Source organism: Eretmochelys imbricata, chromosome 2, assembly GCF_965152235.1.
Source record: "Eretmochelys imbricata isolate rEreImb1 chromosome 2, rEreImb1.hap1, whole genome shotgun sequence".
In the NCBI taxonomy this organism is placed as follows: domain Eukaryota; kingdom Metazoa; phylum Chordata; order Testudines; family Cheloniidae; genus Eretmochelys; species Eretmochelys imbricata.
Window position 1 is genome coordinate 264,572,748 of NC_135573.1, and position 24,713 is coordinate 264,597,460.

General features: G+C 43.3%; 1 protein-coding gene across 3 annotated transcripts in view; it reads right to left on the minus strand.

Annotated features, from left to right (window-relative positions):
* CCDC12 (coiled-coil domain containing 12) overlaps nucleotides 1-24,713 on the minus strand; it is a 76,560-nt gene that overhangs the window by 27,321 nt on the left and 24,526 nt on the right. For all 3 annotated transcript variants that reach the window (XM_077808480.1, XM_077808479.1, XM_077808478.1), the window contains exon 2: nucleotides 4,678-4,748. In XM_077808480.1, coding sequence (XP_077664606.1) covers nucleotides 4,678-4,748 — 71 coding nt within the window. The remainder of the gene's footprint in view (nucleotides 1-4,677; nucleotides 4,749-24,713) is intronic.

A 24,713-nucleotide genomic window follows, 5' to 3' on the forward strand; every position in this document is an offset into this window, starting at 1 on the left:
CTGTGGTTACTCACCATTTTGGGGCTCTTGTGGGTTATGTGCACTTGCCTTGAGACAGGCAGTTTGTGCTATTGTGTGCACTGTGCTTGTCTTCAAGATCGGCAGAATCGTTGCTCTGTCAAGTGTGAACAACGGTGCCTCTGTAAAATGTTGCATTTTGGCTTTACAGATGCAATCTTGAGATCCCAGCCGTCCTTGGGAATATGCACCATACACCAAGCCACAGCCCACTTTGAGGAGAACAGACGTGCTCATGAGACAGAGAAGTGACAAAGGAGGAAAGAAAGGGCCCAACACTCCAGCCAACAACTCTGTCTCCTCTAAGACCACACCTGAAAATCTGCAGGGCACGAATTGGGCACCTCAGCCACCTAAAAATCCGCCAATAAACCCCTTTGGCAGACATCATCCTTGCGTTGAGGGATATACAAAGAAGAGATTCCTTGAAAGTAGCCCCATTAATACGGTAAGAAAACCCAGCAAGAATTCACCAGGGTTTGAAGCACTGTATGTGTAGCTTTAAAAAAAGTCTTCCGTGCTATTTAAACCACAGTGACAACTCCAGAATGGTCCCAGCCAGGAGGGTCAGTGTGGTGGGATTTGTAGACTAACGCAGAAGTATCTTTTTCCTTTTGGTATTCATCTGACCCCAGTACCACATGAGTGCCTCAGTATCTTTAATGTATTTATCCACATAGCACCCATGTGGGTAGGGCAGTGCTGTCATCTCCAATTTTATAGATGGGGAACTGAGGCATAGAAACTAAATGACTTGCTCAAGGTCACAAGGAAGGAAGTCTGTGGCAAAGGAGGGACTTGAACCTGGGTCACCCAAGTCCTAGGCGAATGCCTTGTAGCCTGGGAACCATCTTCTCAGTTCAGGTTCTCCAAGGTTTGTAGCACATGTGCAACAGTTATCCAATGGGCTAGAAAAATTCTCTTTAAAGCAACTTATCTAATGATCACCTGGATTTTAAACAGAGTTATTCAACAAAAAGATGATTGCCACATTCTTTGTGGTATATAAAAACGACTATACTGTCAGACCAATGGTCCATCTAGCCCAGAATCCTGTCTTCCGACGGTGGCCAATGACAGATGCTTCAAAGGAAATGAACAGAACAGGTCAATTAACAAGTGATCCATCCCCTGTCATCAAGTCCCAGCTTCTGGCAGTCAGAGGCTTAGGGACACCCAGAGCACTGAGTTGTATCCCTGACCATCTTGGCTAATAGCCATTGATGGACCGATCCTCCATGAACTTATCGAATTCTTTTTTTAACCCAGTTACAATGTTTGGCCTTCACAATATCCCCTGGCAATGAGTTCCAGAGGTTGACTGTGTTGTGTGAAGAAGTACTGCCTTTTGTTTGTTTTAGACCTGCTTCCCAGTAATTTCATCAGGTGATCCCTGGTTCTTGTGTTGTGTGAAGGTGTAAATAACACTTCCCTAGTCACTTTCTCCCCACCAGTCATGGTTTTATAGACCTCTCTCACATCCCTCCTTAGTCATCTCTCTGCCAATCTGAACAGTCCCCGTCTTTTTAATCTCTCCCTGTGGAAGCGGTTCCAGACCCCGAATCAGTTTTACTGCTCTTCTCTGTACTTTTCCCAATTCTAAAGTATCTTATTTCAGATGAGGCAACCAGAACTGTATGCAGTACTCAAGGTGTATGTATATCATGGATTTATATAGTGGCATGATGATATTTTCTATTTTATTATGTAGCCCTTTCCTCATGGCTCCTAACACTGTTACCTTTTTTTTTTTTTTAAAACTACTGCTGCTCATTGAGGCGATGTTTTCAGAGAATTATCCACTCTTTCTTGGAGTGTTTACAGCTAATTTAGACCCTATCATTTTGTGTAATTCGTTGGGATTATGCTGTCCAACGTGCATTACTTTGCATTTATTAATTCAGCCACATAGCATGCCAGTAGCTACACTACTGGCATCACGTAATCCTCTCTCTCAACCACAAGTGCAGCCGGAGGTACGCCTGGCCAAAGACAGCCAGAAGGAGCTTAGCAAAGCTTGGTGAGGAGGCAGGCAACTAAATCATTTTCTTCCAATGGTTTTCACAAGGAAACCAAAGCTGGTGGCTCGGTTCTCTTTTTTCAGACTCAGGTCAGTCACGTTGGTTAGACAATACATCCAGGGTGTAAGTGTAGGTCATAAGATTATTTAGTGGACAATTACAATTCACTTGCCTGGATCAAGTTTTTGGTTGTCTTCAACTCCAGACAACAGGGTTTTTCTTAGCCTGCTGCATAGCCTCTACAGTGCTACAGAAATGCTCCTACAACCTTAACTATGGTACAGCTAGCAGCTGTCCCATAAGCGTTGATTTCTAGAGCCTACTGCTTCTCAAGTTCAGGATCAACCTGATCAGCCTACCTTTTGTGACGAACCAGATTCACAAGCACTATGGCAGTACACACACTAGTCCCTGTTTCAAGGGTCTGGGGTAGTTCAGAGACACTACTGGAAGATGCAAATCTAGAATGAAAGCAAGGTATCAGTTTCCTAAGAATTCCAAAGAATATTTGTCTGGTAAAGGAGTGAGCCAATAGTGAAATTCTTAAGTACATCAAAGAAGTTTAATTGCAAAGCTAATATCTCTATCAGCTGAACACTTAAACCTGAATTTGAGATTCAAACATCCACTACAGAGAAGAGACTGTTCTAATTTGCCTTGCAAAGTTACATTTGGATCCTGACAACACAGAGAGTAGTTGGAGAGACACACACAAGGGTCTTGCAAATCTATTGGATCGTAATAGCTACAGAAAGCAAACTTTACTCTTTTTACAACAAATTGTGCCTTCAAAAGCATGCGACTCCCACTGACCTAGCCCCAAGCATGCACCCGGGGGCAGAGTTAGGCCCATTGATACAAAACGGACTTCTGACAGGGAGCAGCTGGTGTCACACTTAAAGCTTTCTTCTCTTGTACAGCTACTCTGAAGTTTCACGGACACTGTACACAAGTGGAAAACCCCTTTGGCCTTTATGGCACCAGCCAAAGGTCAGGAGATGACAGGAGTTTCCAATAGTCCCTGGAGGAGAAGGTGGTTTGCCAACTCCAAAGTACACAGGCTGAAGGTTTGGTATGAAACAATGTGACTTCTGGCACCTCATTGCGCTGCCTGACAAGACATCAACATTTAAAAGGGAGGAACCATAGGGCTGAAAGTCAAGAGAGGCTGTTTTTACGTCACTGTTAGGGCTCTCCAAAGAGAACATTAATATCATTAGAAACCAGGGAGTGGATGTCAGAATGCATCACTGATGGCACAATAATGCCATCTCGTATGGCAGAGATGCCACAGGTCTGACACGTCTAGTCACAGCGTCACAATATGCTGCATCATCTTGTTGCTCACTCAGTATATCAAGTGGCAGAGGGCTGGAAAGTAATAGCAGCTCATTCATTATTCACCAAGCTCTATACCTTCAACTCTTGGCCTGTCAGCTCACTTACCTTCTGCAGGGCCCCTCTACCCTTTCAGGTACAAGAACAGTTTGATACACAAGTCTGCCTCTTCGCCATGTTCCATCCCAAGAGCCTCTCTCAGCCCCAGTGCAGAATGACACCCGGGCGGTCCTTGCACACCGCACTTCCGCAGCAGAATTGAAATAGACCAGGGACACAGTAGTGTCACTCTGCTCCTGTCAGCACCATTGAGCAAGTGCTCATGTGCAGAGGCAGCAGTTCAAATACAGCTCCCCAGCAGGGGGATTTCTGCACTGCCAGATGGTGAGGAAGAACATAAAACTCCCTTGATCGCACTAAATTCAAAGCCCCCCCGCCCGAGTCCTCTGTTGGGACCTGCAAATACTTATTGGTGGCAAAACCAACGACAGAGTTAGTGGATTTTGCCATCAAGGAAAGCCTGTAGTTGATCAACTTTGTCTTTACACCGTGTAGTTACAAGGAAAGCGCAGCAGCAGGCCACAATTAATGTGAGCCCCATTTGGCCTCTGGGCCTTCACTCATGGGTGCCAAAAATAACTCCATGTTTAAGGCATGTCAGGAGAAGACAAAGACATAACCGTGGAAGAAGGCTACATTGTGTTCAGATTCTGATAATCCTCTGTTTGGGATGGCCTTCCCCTTGTGTGTCAGTCCCGAAGGGTATGTCTACACAGCAACTAGACACCCATGGTTGGCCCATGCCAACTGACTTGGGCTTGCAGGGCTTGGGCGGTGGGGCTGTTTCACTGCTGTGCAGATGTCTGGACTCAGGCTGGCACCCAAACTCTAGGACCCTGTGAAGCGGGAGGGTCCCAGGGCTCCAGCTGGAGCCCGGAAGTCTACACAGCCATGAAACAGCGCAGCACCCGAGCCAGCAGGCACTGGCGAGCCATGGGTTTTCCTTTGGTGTGTAGACATACCCAGAGAGTTATTCCCAAACAGAAGGGTGTTTGAATTTCCTAAAGTGTCTGAAACTGAAAATTTCTTACTGATAATTTCTTTTTTGCTAGGGCTACACTGTCTGTGGTTTTTCACTGTAGTCCCTCAATGTCAGATAATCTTCACTGAGAGAGAGTAAATTCACACTAAGATATCTGGGCACTGGAAGCCAAGGAAAGATCCTAATTAGCAAACCATGGAAAGCAGCACAAAGAGAACACATAGTCAGAGACATCCCTCTGAAAAATAAACAAATTACTTGTGTTTGGTGGCATCCTCTTCGTCATCTTCTCTCAAGTGCTTATTCTCAGGTTCACCATTGTCCTTATTCTGCAAAAGGAAAAAGTTTCTGTCAAACTTCTACTTTCCAGAATTATGCACAGTAACAAAAGAATGGAGTAAAAAGAAAAGGAGTACTAGTGGCACCTTAGAGACTAACCAATTTATTTGAGCATAAGTTTTCGTGAGCTACAGCTCACTTCAGAGCCACATTGAAGAGAGGACACAGGACAGATATGCATAACAGTGTTCTCTATAATTTAAATCTGACTTGCTTTTAGGCAAAGATAGCTGCAATTTTCACTGTGTCTAGTTTGCACCAAAGACAAGGAAAATTCACGAATATTCTCCTTATTTCTGGCTGTCCAAGCCAATTCAGTGAGCGAACAGCAAGCCACGGTAAATTCTAAGCTCAGAGACCTGGTCTGCAGTAGAAACCTTGTTTCAAACAACAGAGTAATGTTGATTGTAGGGCATTGTAGGGCAAAGGACAATGCAGTAAACTGGTAACAGCTGTGTACGGCTTCACCAAGTCACAAGGTTGGGGAGGAGATCTGAGTTTGGATCCTGAGCTCCCCTGGCTAGGAGGGAAGGCTGAATTCTATTCTGGCCAATAAGTGAAGTGATAGTGACTGGATCTGAAGGGAGCTACATGTTGATAGGAAGAGTCCTATTACGTCCATCTCCCTGCGAGTGCAGGATTATTCCCTAGCATACAACCAGGCTGTGTTTACACTAGCCTGCTTTCTGAAACATATCCCACGTGTGCTAGCAATGGGTCAGCTACACCAGTGAAAGCAACAATGGGAGTGCACTGCTTTTAGACAGGGCTCCAGGCAGCTGTGGACTTCTTTATCATTTAAAATAACTATGTAGGAAGTTCCAACAGGTTTACAAATCATTACTACGTAAATCAGAAACAAAGCATTAATGATTACAAGACTGAGCTTATCTTTTTTAGAGAAACATTACACAGTAATGGAATAATCAAATCTCAGTGCGGGTGGAGGGATAGCTCAGTAGTTTGAGCATTGGCCTGCTAAACCCAGGATTGAGAGTTCAATCCTTGAGGGGGCCATTTGGGGCAAAAATTGTGGATTGGTCCTGCTTTGAGCAGGGGGTTGGACTAGATGACCTCCTGAGGTCCCTTCCTGAGGTCCCTGAGATTCTATGCTTCTATTTAGTAGGATGTTACCATATTAGAATGAGTCACCTTCCACTAGCCATGCTGTGTTTTCTGGTGATTGTAGCGAGTGCAACTACTGAATCTACTCATTTATCAAACCAGCCATGTCCATCAACCTTAATATTAAAAAATTGGATTCGTGTGCTAGGATTTATTTGCAGGGGAATGTACTTTAAATAATCAATAAATGGTAACCAAACATCTAAGTATTTATTGGCCCCTCTGTTTTGGTGAGTATGATATTGATGCATTATGCTTTCCATAACAATGCCCATATTTTTTGGAGCCATTCCTTTAATGTGGGGCTTTCCCCCCCCTTCAATGAGGCGCTATGAGTAACCTAGCGGCTATTAGCAGATGTGAAATTAATTCTTTGAACCTGACCAATTCCGCCAGGAGGATTATCGAAGGATCATCTGGTAATCCTCCTGGGCTTTTTGGTAATCATTTGGTAATTGTGACATTATCTAATTGAAATCATGCAAATCAAGATTTGTGAGAGTGATGGCTCGTCCTTCAGGATAGGTTGTAGATCCTTGATGATGCGTTGGAGAGCTGAAGGTTTAGTTGGGGGCTGAAGGTGATGGCTAGTGGCGTTCTGTTATTATCTTTGTTGGGCCTGTCCATCACTCTCACAAATCTTGGGAGACAGGCCAGTCCTTGCCTACAGACAGCGCCCCAACCTGAAGCAAATACTCAACAGCAACCACACACTACGCAACAAAACCACTAACCCAGGAACCAATCCTTGCAACAAAGCCCGTTGCCAACTGTGTCCACATATCTATTCAGGGGACACCATCATAGGGCCTAATCACATCAGCTACACTATCAGAGGCTCATTCACCTGCACATCTACCAATGTGATATATGCCATCATGTGCCAGCAATGCCCCTCTGCCATGTACATTGGTCAAACTGGACAGTCTCTACGTAAAAGAATAAATGGACACAGATCAGATGTCAAGAATTATAACATTCATAAACCAGTTGGAGAACACTTCAATCTCTCTGGTCACTCGATTACAGACCTAAAGGTCGCAATATTATAACAAAAAGACTTCAAAAACGGACTCCAACGAGAGACTGCTGAATTGGAATTAATTTGCAAATTGGATACAATTAACTTAGGCTTGAATAGACACTGGGAGTGGATGTGTCATTACACAAAGTAAAACTATTTCCCCATGTTTATTTCCCCCCACCGCTCCTCAAACGTTCCTGTTAACTGCTGGCAATGACCCACCTTGATTATCACTACAAAAGGTTCCCCCCCCGCCCCCCCACCCCACTCTCCTGCTGGTAATAGCTCATCTTAAGTGATCACTCTCCTTACAATGTGTATGACAACACCCATTTTTTCATGTTCTGTGTGTTTATAAATCATCTCCTCACTGTATTTTCCACTGAATGCACCCGATGAAGTGAGCTGTAGCTCATGAAAGCTTATACTCAAATAAATTGGTTAGTCTCTAAGGTGCCGCTAGTACTCCTTTTCTTTTTACTAATTGTATGTGTTTACTTATATCTTGTTTAATGATTAGCCATGTAAACAGACAGTTCCTGTCTGTCACTATAGCTATTAATTCAGAGATCAAAGGGGAATAGTAACATTTTGATGAAACTTGGGTGAAATAATGTCATTGTCTATATGTCACTAAAAGTTTGATAGACTGCCTAATGAATAAATTGCCTTATGTAAATCCATGTAGCTAATTACCAATGACACTTAGGAAACAGGTCCACTTCAAAGTATCCGTGATTGCCTACTGTTTGCCTAAGGACTCCAAACTGTATAAAGATGCCTTGGGTTCCAATCCTTTTTATCTCAGACCTGCCTGATGCTTCATGCAAGGGAAGCTTAAGCCGTAAGGCTGAGATCCCAGTCCTGACTGGACCACCCTGAATATAAACATTTGGACTATAACCTATGAACTATTTCTGAAAGAACTCTTTGCAACAACAAAGCTCACCATCTCTGCTGTGAATTCAGTCTCAAGAATTGAGCTCATGCCTGTATGTATACTGATCTTTTAACCAATACTCTCTCTCTTTTCTTTTTTAATAAATTTTAGTTTAGTTAAGAAGAATTGGCTGTAAGCTTGTATTTGGGTAAGACCTGGAATATTCGTTAAGCTGGGAGGTAATGTGTCCAATCTTTAGGGATTGGTAGAACTTTCTTTTATGATGAATAAGATTTTCAATAATCCTCATCATATTTGACTTGGGTGTCTGGGTGGAGGCCTAAGGCTGGGTTACTTTAAGGGAACTGTGTTGTTGGCTTCTTGGTAACCAGTGAGGTATTATAGAAGCTGTTTTGTTCTGGCTTGGTAAATCTAAGTATTGGCATATCCACCAGCTTTGGGGATTGTCTGCCCCATTCTTTGCAGCTCACCCTAATTGAGTGACCTCAGTTGGCTCCCCTGGGACTCCAGTCACAGTAATAAATATCCAACAATTTATAATATTTCATTATGCAGCACATCCCAAAATTCTCTAATAACCGGACAGGTGCACTGTACCTCTTTCACCACAATTTCACCAACTTTTATCCCAATTCACACTCTATATTTTTTTTAAACCTGACTGATGTGAGGTACCACCGAAATAGATATTAAGGAATTTTCTTTTATTTTGCTACAGACTGAGGTTGCTGGCTTTTTCCCCCACAGATCAAAGCCAATTCCTCTGGGGTAATTTATCTATCCAATTCTTTTTTTCTTTGTGAATATGTGGACGTTTCTTTGTTAGGAAAGTCATCAGCAAAGATTGACATAAATTAGTTATAATTTTTTATTTTCTAATCAACAAGAAGCCATCATTTCTACTAAAGTTGGCTTTCTATGGAAAAGTTTCCTAGGAAATTGGGAAACATAATGCCTAACTTGAAAGTACTGGGACTACAGGAGAGTAGGCCAGTTAAAGCAGGTTTTGATTTCTAAATGAGTTAGAAAATGTTCTTTGGTGAACAGTTGGCCAAGCACATGAATTTCATTGCTCTCCAGAAGTTTAAAACTCTGCTGTATGATTTGGATTATTTGCAATGGGTGTAATTAGCAAAAAAATGGAACGTCTTATCTCTGGTTCTATCCCAAACCCATACAGTAGTCTTTGCTAAAGAATCTATATCGGGTGTGGCCAACCTGAACCTGAGAAGAAGCCAGAATTTATCAATGTACATTGCCAAAGAGCCACAGTAATACGTCAGCAGCCCCTGCATCAGCTCCTGCCCTGTTCCCAGCGTCTCCCACCCACCAGCAGCCCCGCCAACCACTGCCTCCCCTTCCCTCCACATCAGCTGTTTCGTGGTGTGCAGGAGACTCTGGGGGAAAGGGGGAGGAGCGAGGGCACGGGGCAGGGCCTGTGGCAGAGCCAGGGGTTGAGCAGTGAGCACCCCCCAGCACATTGGAAAATTGGCACCTGTAGCTCCAGCCCGAGAGTTGGTGCCTAGACAAGGAGCTGCATATTATCTTCTGAAGAACCACAGGTTGGCCACCCTTGATTTACACAGATTGCACGAAGACATATGCATAGGTGGATTTGGTTTGTTTTAATCCGTGCTATCCTAGCAATATTTAGATTGCCATAATTTTCCTGTTCAATAAAGACCCAGTGTTTGCTTGAGCTGGCTGGCTTGATAGTACCATGTAAAATTTGGAACAACTAGTTCACCCTATTTAATGGACCTGTAAAGTATCTGCACTCTCTCTCTTTTCTTATTCTATATGAATTCTAACATTCCTTGTATTCTTGCTAGAGCTTTCCCAGAAGATTTTGAAACAAGGAGGATATCCTTGACAAAATATTCAATTTGACTGTAGCTATTCTTCCTCACCAAGAAACTGCGTATTTCCCTCAGCATGCAACCTTTGTTCATTTGCTGAAGTAGCGGTTTGACATCTTCTTCTGCTATCGCTCAATGCAAGGATGACATCTGCCAAGGGGGTTCCCTGGTGAGTATTTAAGTGGCTGAGGAGCCCAATTCGTCCCTGCAGATTTTCCCACAGAAGTGACAGATGTAATCTTGGAGGAGACAGAGTTGTTGGCTAGAGTGTTGTGCCCTTTCTTTCCTCCTTTGTTGCTTCTCTGTCTCATGAGCACGTCTGTTCTCCTCAAAGTGAGCTGTGGCTTGGTGTATGGTGTGGCACCACTGGGTTCTGTTCTGCGCCAAGTCCTCCCAGTTTCTTGGGTTGATGTCTCCCTTTTTAAGATGTACTTTCAGTATGTCTTTGAAACGTTTCCACTGCCCTCCGCGAGCCCTTCTTCCCTGACTTAACTGAGAGAAGAGTACTTGCTTCGGAAGGAGAGTGTCGGCATATGTACACAGTGGCCAGCCCAGCGGAGTTGGTATTTCATGACCTATGCTTCTATACTGTGCTTGTATACTTCTATACCTGTGTTTCTATACTATGTTGGCTGCAGAGAGAACCCTGATGTTACTGCGTCGGTCTTCCCAGCTGATCCTGAGAATCCTCCTGAGGTAGCGCTGCTGGAACCACTCCAGCTGCTTGAGACGTTCTCGGAAGGTTACCCAGGTCTCACACCCACAGAGAAGGGTGGGGATGACAACTGCCTTGTAAACCAAGATCTTGGTACCTGTCTATAGATTCCTAACATTGAAGACTCATTGGAATAGTCTTCCAAAGGATGTGCCCTTGTTGCGTGCCCTTGTTGCCAAGAAGGCCAATGGCATTTTGGGATGTATACGTAGGGGCATTGCCAGCAGATCGAGGGACGTAATCATTCCCCTCTATTCAACATTGGTGAGGCCTCATCTGGAGTACTGTGTCCAGTTTTGGGCCCACGCTACAAGAAGGGTGTGGAAAAATTGGAAAACGTCCAGCAGAGGGCAACAAAAATTATTAGGAATCTGGAACACATGACTTATGAGGAGAGGCTGAGGGAACTGGGATTGTTTAGTCTACGGAAGAGAAGAATGAGGGGGATTTGATAGCTGTTTTCAACTACCTGAAAGGGAGTTCCAAAGAGGATGGATCTAGACTGTTCTCAGTGGTAGCTGATGACAGAACAAGGAGTAATGGTCTCAAGTTGCAGTGGGGGAGGTTTACGTTGGATATTAGGAAAACCTTTTTCACTAGGAGGGTGATGAAACACTTGAATGCGTTACCTAGGGAGGTGGTGGAATCTCCTTCCTTAGAAGTTTTTAAGGTCAGGCTTGAGAAAGCCCTGGCTGGGATGATTTAGTTGGGGATTGGTCCTGCTTTGAGCAGGGGGTTGGACTAGGTGACCTCCTGAGGTCCCTTCCAACCCTGATATTCTATGATTCACTGGCAAAGCAGATCCTATATTCAATTTCTGTGTCAGTGCTGGCTGTTTGGGAGAGATGGCTGCCAAGGTACAGAAAATGGTCTACATTTTCCAGGGGTTCTCCACTGATGGTGATTTATGGAGTACGAAGAGTAGTTTGTGCAGATGAGGGCTGCTAGAGTACCTTGGTTTTCCTGATGAGAGAGACACCCAGGTTGTGATAGGCATCAGCAAAAAGATTTAGGGTGCTTTGCAGGTTGGCCTGTGTGTGTGTGTGCAAGAATGACAGTCATTTTCATACTGAAGTCAGTGATGCCAATTCTCGTGATCTTAGATTTTGTTTGCAGACAGACGTTGAAGATTGAAGAGTTGACTATCCATACAATACTCAATCCCAATTGCATCAGGAAAGCAGTCACGAATGAGAATCAGGATCACAACAATGTAAATGGAGAAGAGTGCTGGAGCAATGACAAAGCCCTGCTTGACACCGGGGCGAATGCTGAATGATTCGGTCTCTGAGCCGTTGCACAAAATGGTGGCAGTCATCCCATCATGGAGTAGTCTGATAGCAGAAATGAATTTCTGTGGACAGGCAAACCTATACAGCACCTTTCATAGGGCATCACGGTTTATAGAGACAAAGGCCTTTGTTAGGTCAATGAATGCCATGAATAGTTCCAGGTGTTGCTCTCTGCACTTCTCCTGAATCTGTCGTGACACGAAGATCATGTCAGTTGTGCCTCGGGATGACCTGAAGCCACGCTGTGATTCAGTGAGGAGTTCCTCGGCAAGGGGGAGGAGGCAGTTTAGTAGCATCCAGGCAAGAATCTTCCCTGCGATGGAGAGGAGAGCAATACCTCTATAGTTCCCGAACAAAGATTTGACATCTTACAGCTGTTTTAGGTTGTTTGAGATTAAATTCCAAAGTATCTTATGGAATTTGTTGCCCATTTGTACCCAAATGTTTTCTGGAGGGACAACTTCTCTGTATCTGGAAAATTATGCATAGTGATGTATGACCCAGCTGACAGCAGCTTTATAAGAGTATATATTCCTCATGCTATACTCTTTATTATTCAAGCATGAGATTTCTCTCCATAGAGATTCCATGGCACAGTTTGATTCATTTAAGATTTTTACTTTATTTGACCTGCTGCTTTCTTTCACATACAGTGCCACTCCAATCCAGCACAACCTACTCTGTCATTCCTATATAAACTTGTACCCTAGTATCACCCTGTCTCACTGATTATCCTCCTTCCACCAACTTTCCATGATGCTTATTATAGCAATATCCTCATTTAATGCCAGGCACTCTAGTTCACCCATCTTAGTATTTAGATTTCTAGCATTTGTATATAAACACTTGTACAATTTCTCAATATTCAGTTGCTTGCCTTCATATGTTATATTTCAGTGAGACTCTTACATTTGACTATTCCTCACTACCTCCTACCTGTACTCTACTGACTTCTTTCCTATCTTTACTAGGATATAGAGTTTCCCCTTTAATAATTTCATCCCTAAGGGATGTCTCTACCCAAACTGTATTCTTCTCCACATGGGTCAGCTTTCCCACAGCGCTTAGTTCAAAAAATCCTCTACAACCTTTTTAATTTTAAATTCCAGAAATCTGGTTCCATTTTGGTTTTTGTGGAGCCCATCCTTTATTTATAGGCTCCTCCTTTCCCAAAAGGTTCCTCAGTTACTAATAAACGTAACACACTCCTCCCTACACCATCGTGTCATCCACACATTGAGATGCTGCAGTTCTGCCGGTCTTCCTGACTCTCTGCTTGGAACGGGAAACATTTCAGAGACTGCTACCATGGAGTTATGGGTTACAGAAGAGGTGGAAAGCCTCAGAACCTGTGCGTAAGCAGCTACAAGTTGCCCATCACTAGCATAAATACCTGTAAACTACATTCCCTTCCTTCTGATTATCTGCTTCTAATATGGTTGCACCAGACAGAACAAAAACAGAGGAGATCTGAAACCGGTGTCTTAAAATTTAGGTCTCTCTCTCCCAAGAGAAATTAATGCTGGTTCCTTCTTTGCAACAATGGCTGTTAAACAAGATTTCAGGTTTCATTAGCAGGATCATTCAAACCAAGTGCTAATTTTTCCAGTTCCCAGAGTCAGCCTGAAAAGCCAGGAAATGCTGAGCAGCACAGCCTCTCTGAAACCAAGCTAGGTAAGAAACAGTCATGGCTTTACAGTGAAGTGTTCTTTTGTCACTGAGCCTTTTACAGAAGGGCCTTTGTTCAGTCTGTTTTCTCATAGCCCCATGGCTGCTTAATCAATAGATCAATGTGTGGATCATACTTCCTTTAGACTGCAAGGAGAAATGTATTTCCCTCAATTCCATTTCCAGTCACCCTGCAAATTATAAACTAGGGCTTTCAGTGTTGGTCTTGAACAGTTTAGCAATACATGCTAGCTGAGAGAAGCAGAGTTACCAGTTAGTAGTGGGTTACGGAGGTGCACTGGGAGAAGGTTATGTGTTTCTAAAAAATATAAACTCTGTCTTCCAACATGTAGCTGATTCATAGTGCTCCTCGTCAATTTCATACCAGAGCATGTCAAAAGGTTGGCCGCAAGAGGACTGCCTATTGAGTAATGCCTAGGAAGCTGAGCTTTGAAGATGCTTTATATTTATTTCCCACCCACCTCCCACCCCCACAGGACTGGAGCTTCAGGACTCTGTTGCATAGGAAAGCAAAATATTGGATCACTGCAACAGAAAAGGGCCCTGAAAATGCCTGTAGCCCCATAGAATAATAGCCCACAAAGACAACAGCACAGAGGGGAAGGATAAACAATCGCTCACAGCAGTGTGTGATGTAAGTCAGTAGTTTGCCTCAGCTGTTTTCCCCCTCCGAGAAGGTAGGATGCACTGCATATTATGTCAGTAACCATCATCTTTGCCTGCGGACGGCAACCTCTTGGCACACCATGGCTCTTTACACATACTCCCCAAAACAGAAAATCACTTCAGACACACAATACAAGCTGGGATCTACCTACACAACAGCTTAGGTCAGAAGGTGAAACACCAGCAGATTCTTGCAGGAATTCCAAGAGTCTTTCACATTTCTGAAGGTGTTAGCTGCTGTCCTTTCAAACAAAGGCAATGTTTGTTTCTGAAATATTCTTCCTTGGACCAGTTAAACCTGTAACCCATTGGGCTGTTGCTTGTGTACTAGCAGAAGCTACCTAATCAGCATTTCTAGTTAGCATTGCTAGAGTCTACTGCAGACTATGAGACTAGTAGGAGAGTTTTCCGTTGAGCTATTCCAACAGGGCTAAGATGCACAGTAAGACGGAACCTGTATGTAAGTCGGAGAGCTTGCAGTGATGATACTTTGTCTATCTGAAAAAAGAAAAAGGAGTACTTGTGGCACCTTAGAGACTAACAAATTTATCTGAGCATAAGCTTTCGTGAGCTACAGCTCACTTCATCAGATGCATTCAGTGGAAAATACAGTGTGGAGATTTATATACACAGAGACCATGAAACAATGGGTGTTACCATACACACTGTAAGGAAAGTGATCAGGTAACGTGAGCCATTACTAGCAGGAGAGCGGCGGGGTGGGGGGGGAGGGGAGGGGACAACCTTTTGTAGTGATAATCAAGGTGGGCCCATTTCCAGCAGTTTACAAGAACATCTGAGGAACGGTGGGCGCGGGGGGGGGGGGGGGATAAACATGGGGAAATAGTTTTATTTTGTGTAATGACCCATCCACTCCCAGTCCTTACATGTATTTGATCTGTAAGACTGATGGGTCATCCTTCAGGATAGGTTGTAGATCCTTGATGATGCGTTGGAGAGCTGAAGGTTTAGTTGGGGGCTGAAGGTGATGGCTAGCGGCGTTCTGTTATTTTCTTTGTTGGGCCTGTCCTGTAGTAGGTACACAGATCTTGGGAGACAGGCCAGTCCTTGCCTACAGACAGCGCCCCAACCTGAAGCAAATACTCAACAGCAACCACACACTACACAACAGAACCACTAACCCAGGAACCTATCCTTGCAACAAAGCCCGTTGCCAACTGTGTCCACATATCTATTCAGGGGACACCATCATAGGGCCTAATCACATCAGCCACACTATCAGAGGCTCGTTCACCTGCACATCCACCAATGTGATATATGCCATCATGTGCCAGCAATGCCCCTCTGCCATGTACATTGGTCAAACTGGACAGTCCCTACATCAAAGAATAAATGGACACAAATCAGAAGTCAAGAATTATAACATTCAAAAACCAGTCAGAGAACACTTCAATCTCTCTGGTCACTAGATTAGAGACCTAAAAGTTGCAATTCTTCAACAAAAAACTTCACAAACAGACTCCAACGAGAGACTGCTGAATTGGAATTAATTTGCAAACTGGATACAATTAACTTAGGCTTGAATAAAGACTGGGAGTGGATGGGTTATTACATTACATTAAGGTGCCACAAGTCCTCCTTTTCTTTTTGCGGATACAGACTAACACAGCTGCTACTCTGAAACTTGTCTGTCTGAGGTTGTCAAGCGCTGGAGCAGGTGGCAATAGCGCCATTCTACAGGTAAGGAAACTAGGGCACAGAGAGCCCAAGGCCACGCAGCAAGATGGCGTGAGAAGCAGAACACCTCTCTTCACTGCCAGCAGTGCTGTGCTGGAATCACCAGATAGCACTGACTATCCTGATCATTTACTGAGACGGGGAAAGCGGCCCTTCGTTGTGCCATTTTAGCCCAGCTTATGGTTCTGTTCTGTTTTGTGCAGCCACCTCTCTGTCCTTTCCAGCATACTCTAAGTTCTGCCAACCATCTGGGATTCCTATCTGAACATGTGCATTTTCTAACACAGCGATCATACAATTAATACAGTATAATTCATTGTAGCCCTGTTGTCGGCTACTTCCCCCCTCGGAGCTTCCCTTCAGCTTCTTCCTTGGCAAGCTGCCTTCCACCATCATCTTCTCCAGATGGTCTCCACTTCTGCTTAGTGGTCATGTGCAATACTGTATCTTTCATTTCTCAAGCTCCAGGAGAGGAAACATTTCTCTTCACAATACTGCATTGCCCAGCTATTGGCTTCTATTTCCAGTAACAGCTCCACATTTCAAATGCTTCCGTCATCTTCCCTCCTTGGAGGTGGTCAATTTCCACAGGTCTACAGAGCAATAAGTCAGTTCAAGGCACTAGCCAAATAGGCTTCAACTTTGTTTTCTTTTATTTAAACTGAAAGCAACAGGGGGAGCTGAAAACAACCCTTGTATTGCTCTGCCCTGCTCTTATTTCTAGCACATCCTCTTTCTGATATGCCCTGTGGTGAGACTCCAACAATGCTGGTTATTAGCAACAGTAAGTCACACCACTGGAGGTAGCTGTATTGCTAAGGCCTACAAAACTGCATGCTAGCTGCCTGCAAATGAAAGTCTTTCCCATATCTCAGTCTGCTGGGCATAGACAGCCCTTGGATGAACTGCCAGGATAAAATATATATATATATATATATATATATATATGCGCTGCTCATTTACAATCTGGTAGTTACTTAGGTCTCAAACATCGCAATCCTCATCCACTACTTTTGGCTTGAAGCCACCAGAATGAAAATGACTTCCGGGTGGATAAGGTAGGGAGTTAATAAAGCAAAGAGGTTTAAGATAAAAAGGACTTTGTTTTACAAAAATGCTAAAGGGGACTTTAAAGCGTTTCCTGATATAGACACAAAATCCCCCAGAAGGCTGACACTGAATTATTCAAAGAGGACTAGCATCCCAATGTTAAACAATGCCAGTGGCAAAGATTCACAAAGAACAAACTGGTAATAGCCCAACTTAACAGCATATATGTGGACACATAAGACTGCAGAATCTGGGCCCTGCAAGAACCTTTGATGCAACTTAGGGTATAGTCAGTGTCCATGTGTTATCTTCTTATTCTCTTAGCAAGTGCCAGATGGTGATAAAGATACATTTGGCCGCAGTACAGTAAGCAAATGCCAGATGGCGACACTGCAGAAAAATACATCTGGTGGGTGTAGCCAACTGTCAGCAAGAAACCACCCCCTACTTTTCTTCCAGCCATTGCTGTCCCAGCACTCACCATGTACACCCAAAGAGCTGCCTTTCCATGCTCAGGATTATTGGTAGCATCTAAAGGACTTTGCTCAGATCACAAGGTCTGTACGCTCCATCGCAGTATCAGTGCTCCCAAATACCTGCAGCATTACTGGGGAAACCACCAGGCTATGTACGATAGCAGCTTCCTGAGCTCAAGCACGAACAGTAAGGGAGAGTACGCCCTGTTGGTCAGCAGGAGGGAATGTTGTCACAAAAGGCATTTCAACCTCCTGGTTTTCTCCTTTATACAGTTTAGTATTACATCTGAGATCGTGCGCCATGCAACACAGGTATCTTTCCTCTCAGCTGATCAGCAGACTGAGCTTGATCCTGTCAGATGCAGCAGTAAACTGTGGGTTTATCACCTCCCAGATGGATTACTGTAAGGTCCTAAAACTGGGGGATGGTGAAGGCTGCAAAGCACCTCCATTTAGTTCAGCGTGCAGCCGTGCACCTTCCAACTAGAGCAGAATAACAGGAGCACATCACCCCAGGGCTCCACATGTTTCTCTGGGCCACAGTTCAGTACCAAGGTACTTCAGTGTCCTGGTACCAATCTACAAAAGCCTCAGTGGAGCAGGCCTCGACTACCTGAGGATATTGTGCTTGTCATCATGAGTACAGACCAGCACGGTCATGAGAAATACAAAATGAATAGAACGAAGGCAAGGCTATAAGGCTTTTTCAACAGCAGGACCTAATCAATTAACTATACAATCCTATCCCCTTAAGAACTAGAGAAGAGCCATCTCTTTGCATTTTCATTTATAGATAAATACAATAAAGCCAAGAGGAACTTAAGTCATCTAGCCTGACCACCTGTCGGTCACAGGACACAGAATTTCATCCAGACACCCCTGTATTAAGTCCAATAACTTGTGTCTGACTAAAGCAGATCTTCCAGAAAGACATCTACTCTTGACATGAAGACATAAGGAAATGAAGAATCCACCACTTCTCTTTGTTCCAGTGGTTAATCACCCTCTCTGTTAAAAATTTGTGCCTAATTTTTAATCTGAATTTGTCTGGTTTAAACTTCCAGCCATCACTTCTTGATATGCCTTTCTCGGTTAGTTTAAAGAGCCCTTTAGTGCCCAGTACTTTCTCCCCACAAGGGTATTCATGCTCTGCAGTCAAGTCACCTCTCAATCTTCCTTCTGATAAACGAAGCTGATACAGCTCTAAGTCTCTCACTGTGAAGCTTTTTCTCCAGTCTTCGAATCATTTTTGTGGTGCTGTTTTCTGCACCCTGTCCAATTTTTCAACTTCCATTTTAAAAGATGGCCACCAGAACCAGATGGAGTACTGCATTACTGATCTCACCAATGCCATACCCAGAGGAAAACTCACCTCTCTCCTCTTCCTTATACATCAAAGGATCAAACTGGCCCTTTTTGCCAATGCAAGGTAACGTCGTCTACTACGTTCTTGTCTACTACAACCCCTAAATCCTTTGAGTCCCTGCTTTCCAGGATACATTCCAACATTCTGTAGGTATGGCCTGCGTCCCTTTTTCCCGGATGTGTAACTTGTATTTGGCTGTTTTAATTTTGTTTCAATGGCCCATTTTACCAAGCAATCCAGATTACTCTGTATGACTGCCCTGCCCTCTTCATTTACCACTCCACCGATCTCTCTGTCATCCAGAAAATTTTTAATATCAGCAGTGATTTTATATTTACTTCCATATCACTGCAACAATATTGAATGGTGTCAGACCTAATACTGACCGTTGCAGAACCCCACTAGAAACATCCCCATTCGACAACTCCCCATTGACAACTACTTTGAGATCTGTCAGTTAGCCAGTTTTTAATCCATTTAATGTGCGATTTTTTGATATTGTATTGTGCTAATTTTCTAATGAGAATGTTGTAAAGTATTAAGTCAAATGCCTTACAAAAGTCTAAGACTGTTCTATCTACAACAGTGGTGGGCAACCTGTGGCCCGTCAGGGTAATCTGTTGGCAGGCTGCGAGACAATTTGTTTACATTGACCGTCCGCAGACACAGCCGCCCGCAGCTCCCAGTGGCCATGGTTCACCATTCCCGGTCAATGGGAGCTGGGGGAAGTGGTGTGGGCTGCAGGGACGTGCTGCCTGACACTTCCCACAAGCAGTGGAGGGGGGCCGGGGGGGAACAGAGCTATAGTACATGCGGATGCAGAAATTTTTTTTTTTTTTTAAACAAAGGAAATTAAATGCTCCAAAACTTCATTAATACGAAGTTATGGTTGCCCAGTGGTGCCTCGTGCTCTTCCCTAATGTGAAGCATGCCTAACTTTTAAGTCTCTAAAAATTAAGAGATAAAAAGTTAAAGGACAAGCCAGCTCCTCAGTGCAACCTTAACACTGCCCCCACACAGCCCCCCGAGTTGGGAACTGTTCAGCAAGGGTGGTGCAAATATTAAACAGCCAAGAAAAGTGGCAGGTTCTCCATTTCTTGTCATCTTCAAATCAAGACTGGATGCCTTATTGGAAGATGCTTTAGTCAATCACAAGTTATTAGGCTCAATACAGGAGGAACTAGATAAAATTCTCTGGTTTGTGTTATACAAGAGGTCAAACGACATGATCTAGTGGTCCCTTCTGGTATTAAATATATGAATCTATAGTAAGTAGCTACGAGGAAGGACTCAGAGACTGTCCCGTTGTTGGTATTCCACAGATTTGAATTTCAGCTTTTCTCTGCATGTGTTCCAGCTGCGTCCCCTGTGGTAGCTGAAGCTGTACTGAATAGTGGAGGGATTAGTTGTAACAGCTTGGCAGAGCTGTCTCCATGAGATGAGAAGAGGGGCATGTGTACCTTGAGAGAGCAGGTATGCCTCATTTCAGGGCCGAATTTTGTAGGCTGTCTCACTAGAGGTGCATGAGGGGGTGTCTTCTTGCCACAGGAATGGTCAGCATTCTGGTGGCACAGATGACACAGGTCTGTGGGGCACAGTGAGGGGTAAGTGAAGGCAATGTCTCGGACAAAATCCTCTAGCCAAGGTTGAAGATTTGGTAACAATTAGCAGGACTTGGGTGGTTTGTATGGAGTAGGCCAGAGTTTGAGTGCAGGCCAGGTAAAGGTAGCTCCTGTTTGCTACTCCAAGTTTTGCCTTCGCAAAGAGAAGGTGTCACAGTTAGACCATGTCCTACAGTGCTTATATGCTCTGTTCCTGGAGTCTTCTGTAGCATCTGTGAGGGCAGGGTGCTAGTCTGTGTGTTATTGGCATGGTGGGGCTTCACTTAGAGAAGGCAGAGGTAAGGTTGTATTGAAGGAGGTGGCCTGTACCCTAACTCTGTATTGCCTGGTTTTCAGAAACACAGTCACTCTCCACATTCGGGAAGGGCACGAGGCACCACTAGGTAACCTTAATTCTGTGTTAACACAAGTTTTGGGACATTTAATTATCTTAGTACCACAAATGGAAAACACAAGAGCATCATTAAGTGCCATCCACTTTACAACATCATTGGGTAGCTGTGTTTCCATTACCAAATTTTTACACAAATTCCAAAGGATCAAGCAGTTTTAATTCCCTGACTGGGTAGTTAATATGAATAAAAGAAAGCAGTAAAAAAGCTTCATTTTAACATTTACAGAGGAGAGCCAGGAAAATATAAAAATTCATAAATACATATTCAGGTCTTAAAGATCCATTGGTACTTTGTGACAAACCACTATTTAGAAACAATTTTCTTATAGCCACCCTATTTATTAGAGTATGAAAACGTGATTGTTTTTAAGAACCTCTGTGTTCCTGGTGCTTATTTCTTACTGAAGTCATAAACCCTGTTCAATCACAGTTGGTTGCTATGGAAATGATTAAATCACAGACAAAACATTGTGACTTCACATAAGGAACAATCAGAAGGAACGGAACAGGCTCTGAAAACTAAATATCCTGTTTTCACATCAATGCCTCTAAAAATCCTAAGCAAATAACTACAGGCACCAATTCTTACATGTCCTACCTAATCAGCATGAACACACTTATCATTCACGTATAAAGAAATACATTTTTTCATCACAATAACCTTAAATTCATGAAATAGTGGGTTTGCTATTTTAAATATACTTGCATTATCCAAATGTCAGTGCCTGAGTATTTTCTTTCAGCAACTACTGTTAAAGGTGAAGTATCAGTGGATGTATTTTGCAACTGACAGTACAGTTGCTAATGGCACAGAAATTCCACGGAAACCAAAGCTATACACAGAGCTTAATAGTTTTATTTACTAGCTGTAGCTGCAGAAACCAGGGTGCAGTCACATGAGCTTTCAATGAGATTTAACTACATGAAACATGTGAAGGGGCAGAAACAAGCCACTTTTGAGCCAGAGAGAGATAAACAAAAATGAAGATTTAAAATCAGGGTTCTTTTATTGTTTTTAAATAGATTAGTGAACTTTCCACCAATGCTTCAGAAACATTACCCTTTACCATCCAAGAAAGTGTGGCATTATCTAGGCCAGACCAAAGTTATAAGGGGGTGGAAGGTGTAAAAATAGCACATTACAGTGGTTCAACCTTAACTATGCAGAGGCAAGAATCTCTCTGTAATAGCCCAAGACTTTGGTACAATGGGTTAGTCAAGAACCAATCCACAATTTTAATTCCAAACTTGCGCTGTCATCTTAAGTAAAGTCCTTAACGATCCCTCAATAGGTTATCGTTTTATTTTAAGTACTTAAAATTTCAAAATGTTTTTCCAAATGCCAAGCCTCCAGATCCAGTCATTACGGAACAACTAGGGTTCCTGAGTGTGTGGGACACTACTCTAACACAGGTTTCAGAGTAACAGCCGTGTTAGTCTGTATTCGCAAAAAGAAATGGAGTACTTGTGGCACCTTAGAGACTAACCAATTTATTAGAGCATGAGCTTTCGTGAGCTACAGCTCACTTCATCAGATGCATACTGTGGAAACTGCAGCAGACTTTATATATACACAGAGAATATGAAACAATACCTCCTCCCACCCCACTGTCCTGCTGGTAATAGCTTATCTAAAGTAATCGTCAGGTTAGGCCATTTCCAGCACAAATCCAGGTTTTCTCACCCTCCACCCCCCCCACACAAATTCACTCTCCTGCTGGTGATAGGCCATCCAAAGTGACAACTCTTTACACAATGTGCATGATAATGAAGTTAGGCCATTTCCTGCACAAATCCAGGTTCTCTCACTCCCTCACCCCCCTCCAAAAACCCACCCCCATACACACACAGACTCACTCTCCTGCTGGTAATAGCTCGTCCAAACTGACCACTCTCCAAGTTTAAATCCAAGTTAAACCAGAACATCTGGGGGGGGGGGGTAGGAAAAAACAAGAGGAAATAGGCTACCTTGCATAATGACTTAGCCACTCCCAGTCTCTATTTAAGCCTAAATTAATAGTATAGATTTCACTTGTATTGATCAATGCTAGTGTACTATTCTGTGGCATTAGAAGCTGGCACTTCCTTCAAATGTGTTGAGAGGGGACTTCCATTAACAGAATCTCTTTTGCAGGTGCTTTTAGTATTCTCTTTTCTTATTACTACAAGTGTTCCCATGAGGTTTTTCCAACATCTTCGGGATCGTGATCCCATAATGAAACAGCCTTGTTTAGGTCAACCCAGAATGCTGCTGAGAAATGTGATGCACCCTTCACAGCAGGAGCCAGCAGGGAGCTTTGTCTTTGCTGTTAGGAAAGTGCTCTCACATGAACATGGACACAGCTGCCAATTTGCAAGAGCATCAAAAAACAAATGTGTAGTATGTCAGAGGTAAACTAGTGTTTTCTTGCATCTGAGTCTGGATACTTTCCCTGAGGAAATCCCCTCTACCATGGCTTATGCCTTAAATGAAACAAGCACCCATAAGGGACTACCTAATGCTCTTGACATCTGCAGATAGCAGAAAACCATTCCACATCCCATGACACAACCTGGATGAATAGTAGAACCTGGCACGTACAATCATCTCACAATGATTTATGCAATTAAGAACATGCATCAGCTCTCTTAAAACGTAAATCAGTATCGGTTCCTGAAATACATTCATTCTAGCATAGCATATATTCTCTATAGGGTGCAGCCACTAAATAGAAACGGGTTCCCACATTTGAGTGGGCCTGACCTTCCATCCAATGGGGCAGTGGCGCATAGACACCGTGGGAGGACAAAACTAAAGTAACTCGCTAAATAGACAGTGAAGACTTATCTTCGGAGTTTGACAAACTAATAGCTTGCAAGATGCATTCCTTCCAATATATGGTATCCAATTTACAGTACATCATGCTCTACGACAATCTCTGCATCGTTCAACAAAATTTATAAAACCAAGAAATAATCCTCAGTGCTGTATTTTAAAGAACTTGGAAACAATTTGCTTGCTGTGGTCCCAGATCACCACCATCCAGATTGCACACTTCCTTTCCATCACCCAGAACAGAAACTGTCCCTCACGCTTCACACTGAGCAAACAAGCAACAAGAAACTGTTAGTTGCCAAGAACCCCAGGGCAAATTTTACTAAACCCAGGACCGTTTTTAAATGATCTTGGATGATGGGAACTGTTCTCTTTCCGAGGGTTGGGGGAAGAATAGGTGGCTTGTTCAGTTTTTAGAAACATTTCAGCTAGACTGGTACCTTTGCTGTCTTAGGACAGAAACAAAAATAAAAGCCATACATAGCTGGTTTCACTTCTCCATCAGAAAAAAAACCAGGGAGGTTTGTTTTTACATGCAAGGACCTGTTAAAAGATAAACATTTTAGCTAGAACCAAGCAGAAACTTCTCTCGGCAGATGAACTTTCCCCTCCCCACCCCTATATTTACAAAACAGGTTAGTCTCAAACCATACGGGGAGAATTTCACAGCTTTGCACATACTAATTAAGCATTGCACTTGGGTGCAAGACAGATCTAATTCTGCATTTTTGCAGCTGATGATTAACCTATTTTCTGGAGGGGTTTTTTTTCCCTTCACAAATTAAACAAAAAAGCCTGTTGAAAGGCAGTGCCAGTCAGCCATGCAAGAACAGGAGCCTACTTCCCCAGCTACGCACACATGGGTTTTTCTTTCCCTTAACACACTCGTATGCATTCAACCTTGTTCTTCCAGGCAGAACATTTCTGGAGAAACCTGTTTGTTCACAAAAAGAGAGTTAAGATCTTCTCATCTGGTCATGATCTACACATAACTCTGAGCTCTGAAGCAATACAGGAACTAAACTTAAATCGAAAAGCCTACAGTAAGAATCATCTAGCAGTTATCTAGCTAAATGGATCTCAAATCACTTTACCAATTGAATGCTTAGGCTTTGTCTACACTAGCACTTTTGTAGGACAGGGCTCAAAAAAAAAAAAAAAGAAAAAAAAACACACATCCCTGACTGATGTAAATTTCACCAACAGAAGTGCTGGTGTGGACAGTGCTATGCCGACAGGAGAACTCTCTCCTACAGGCAAAGA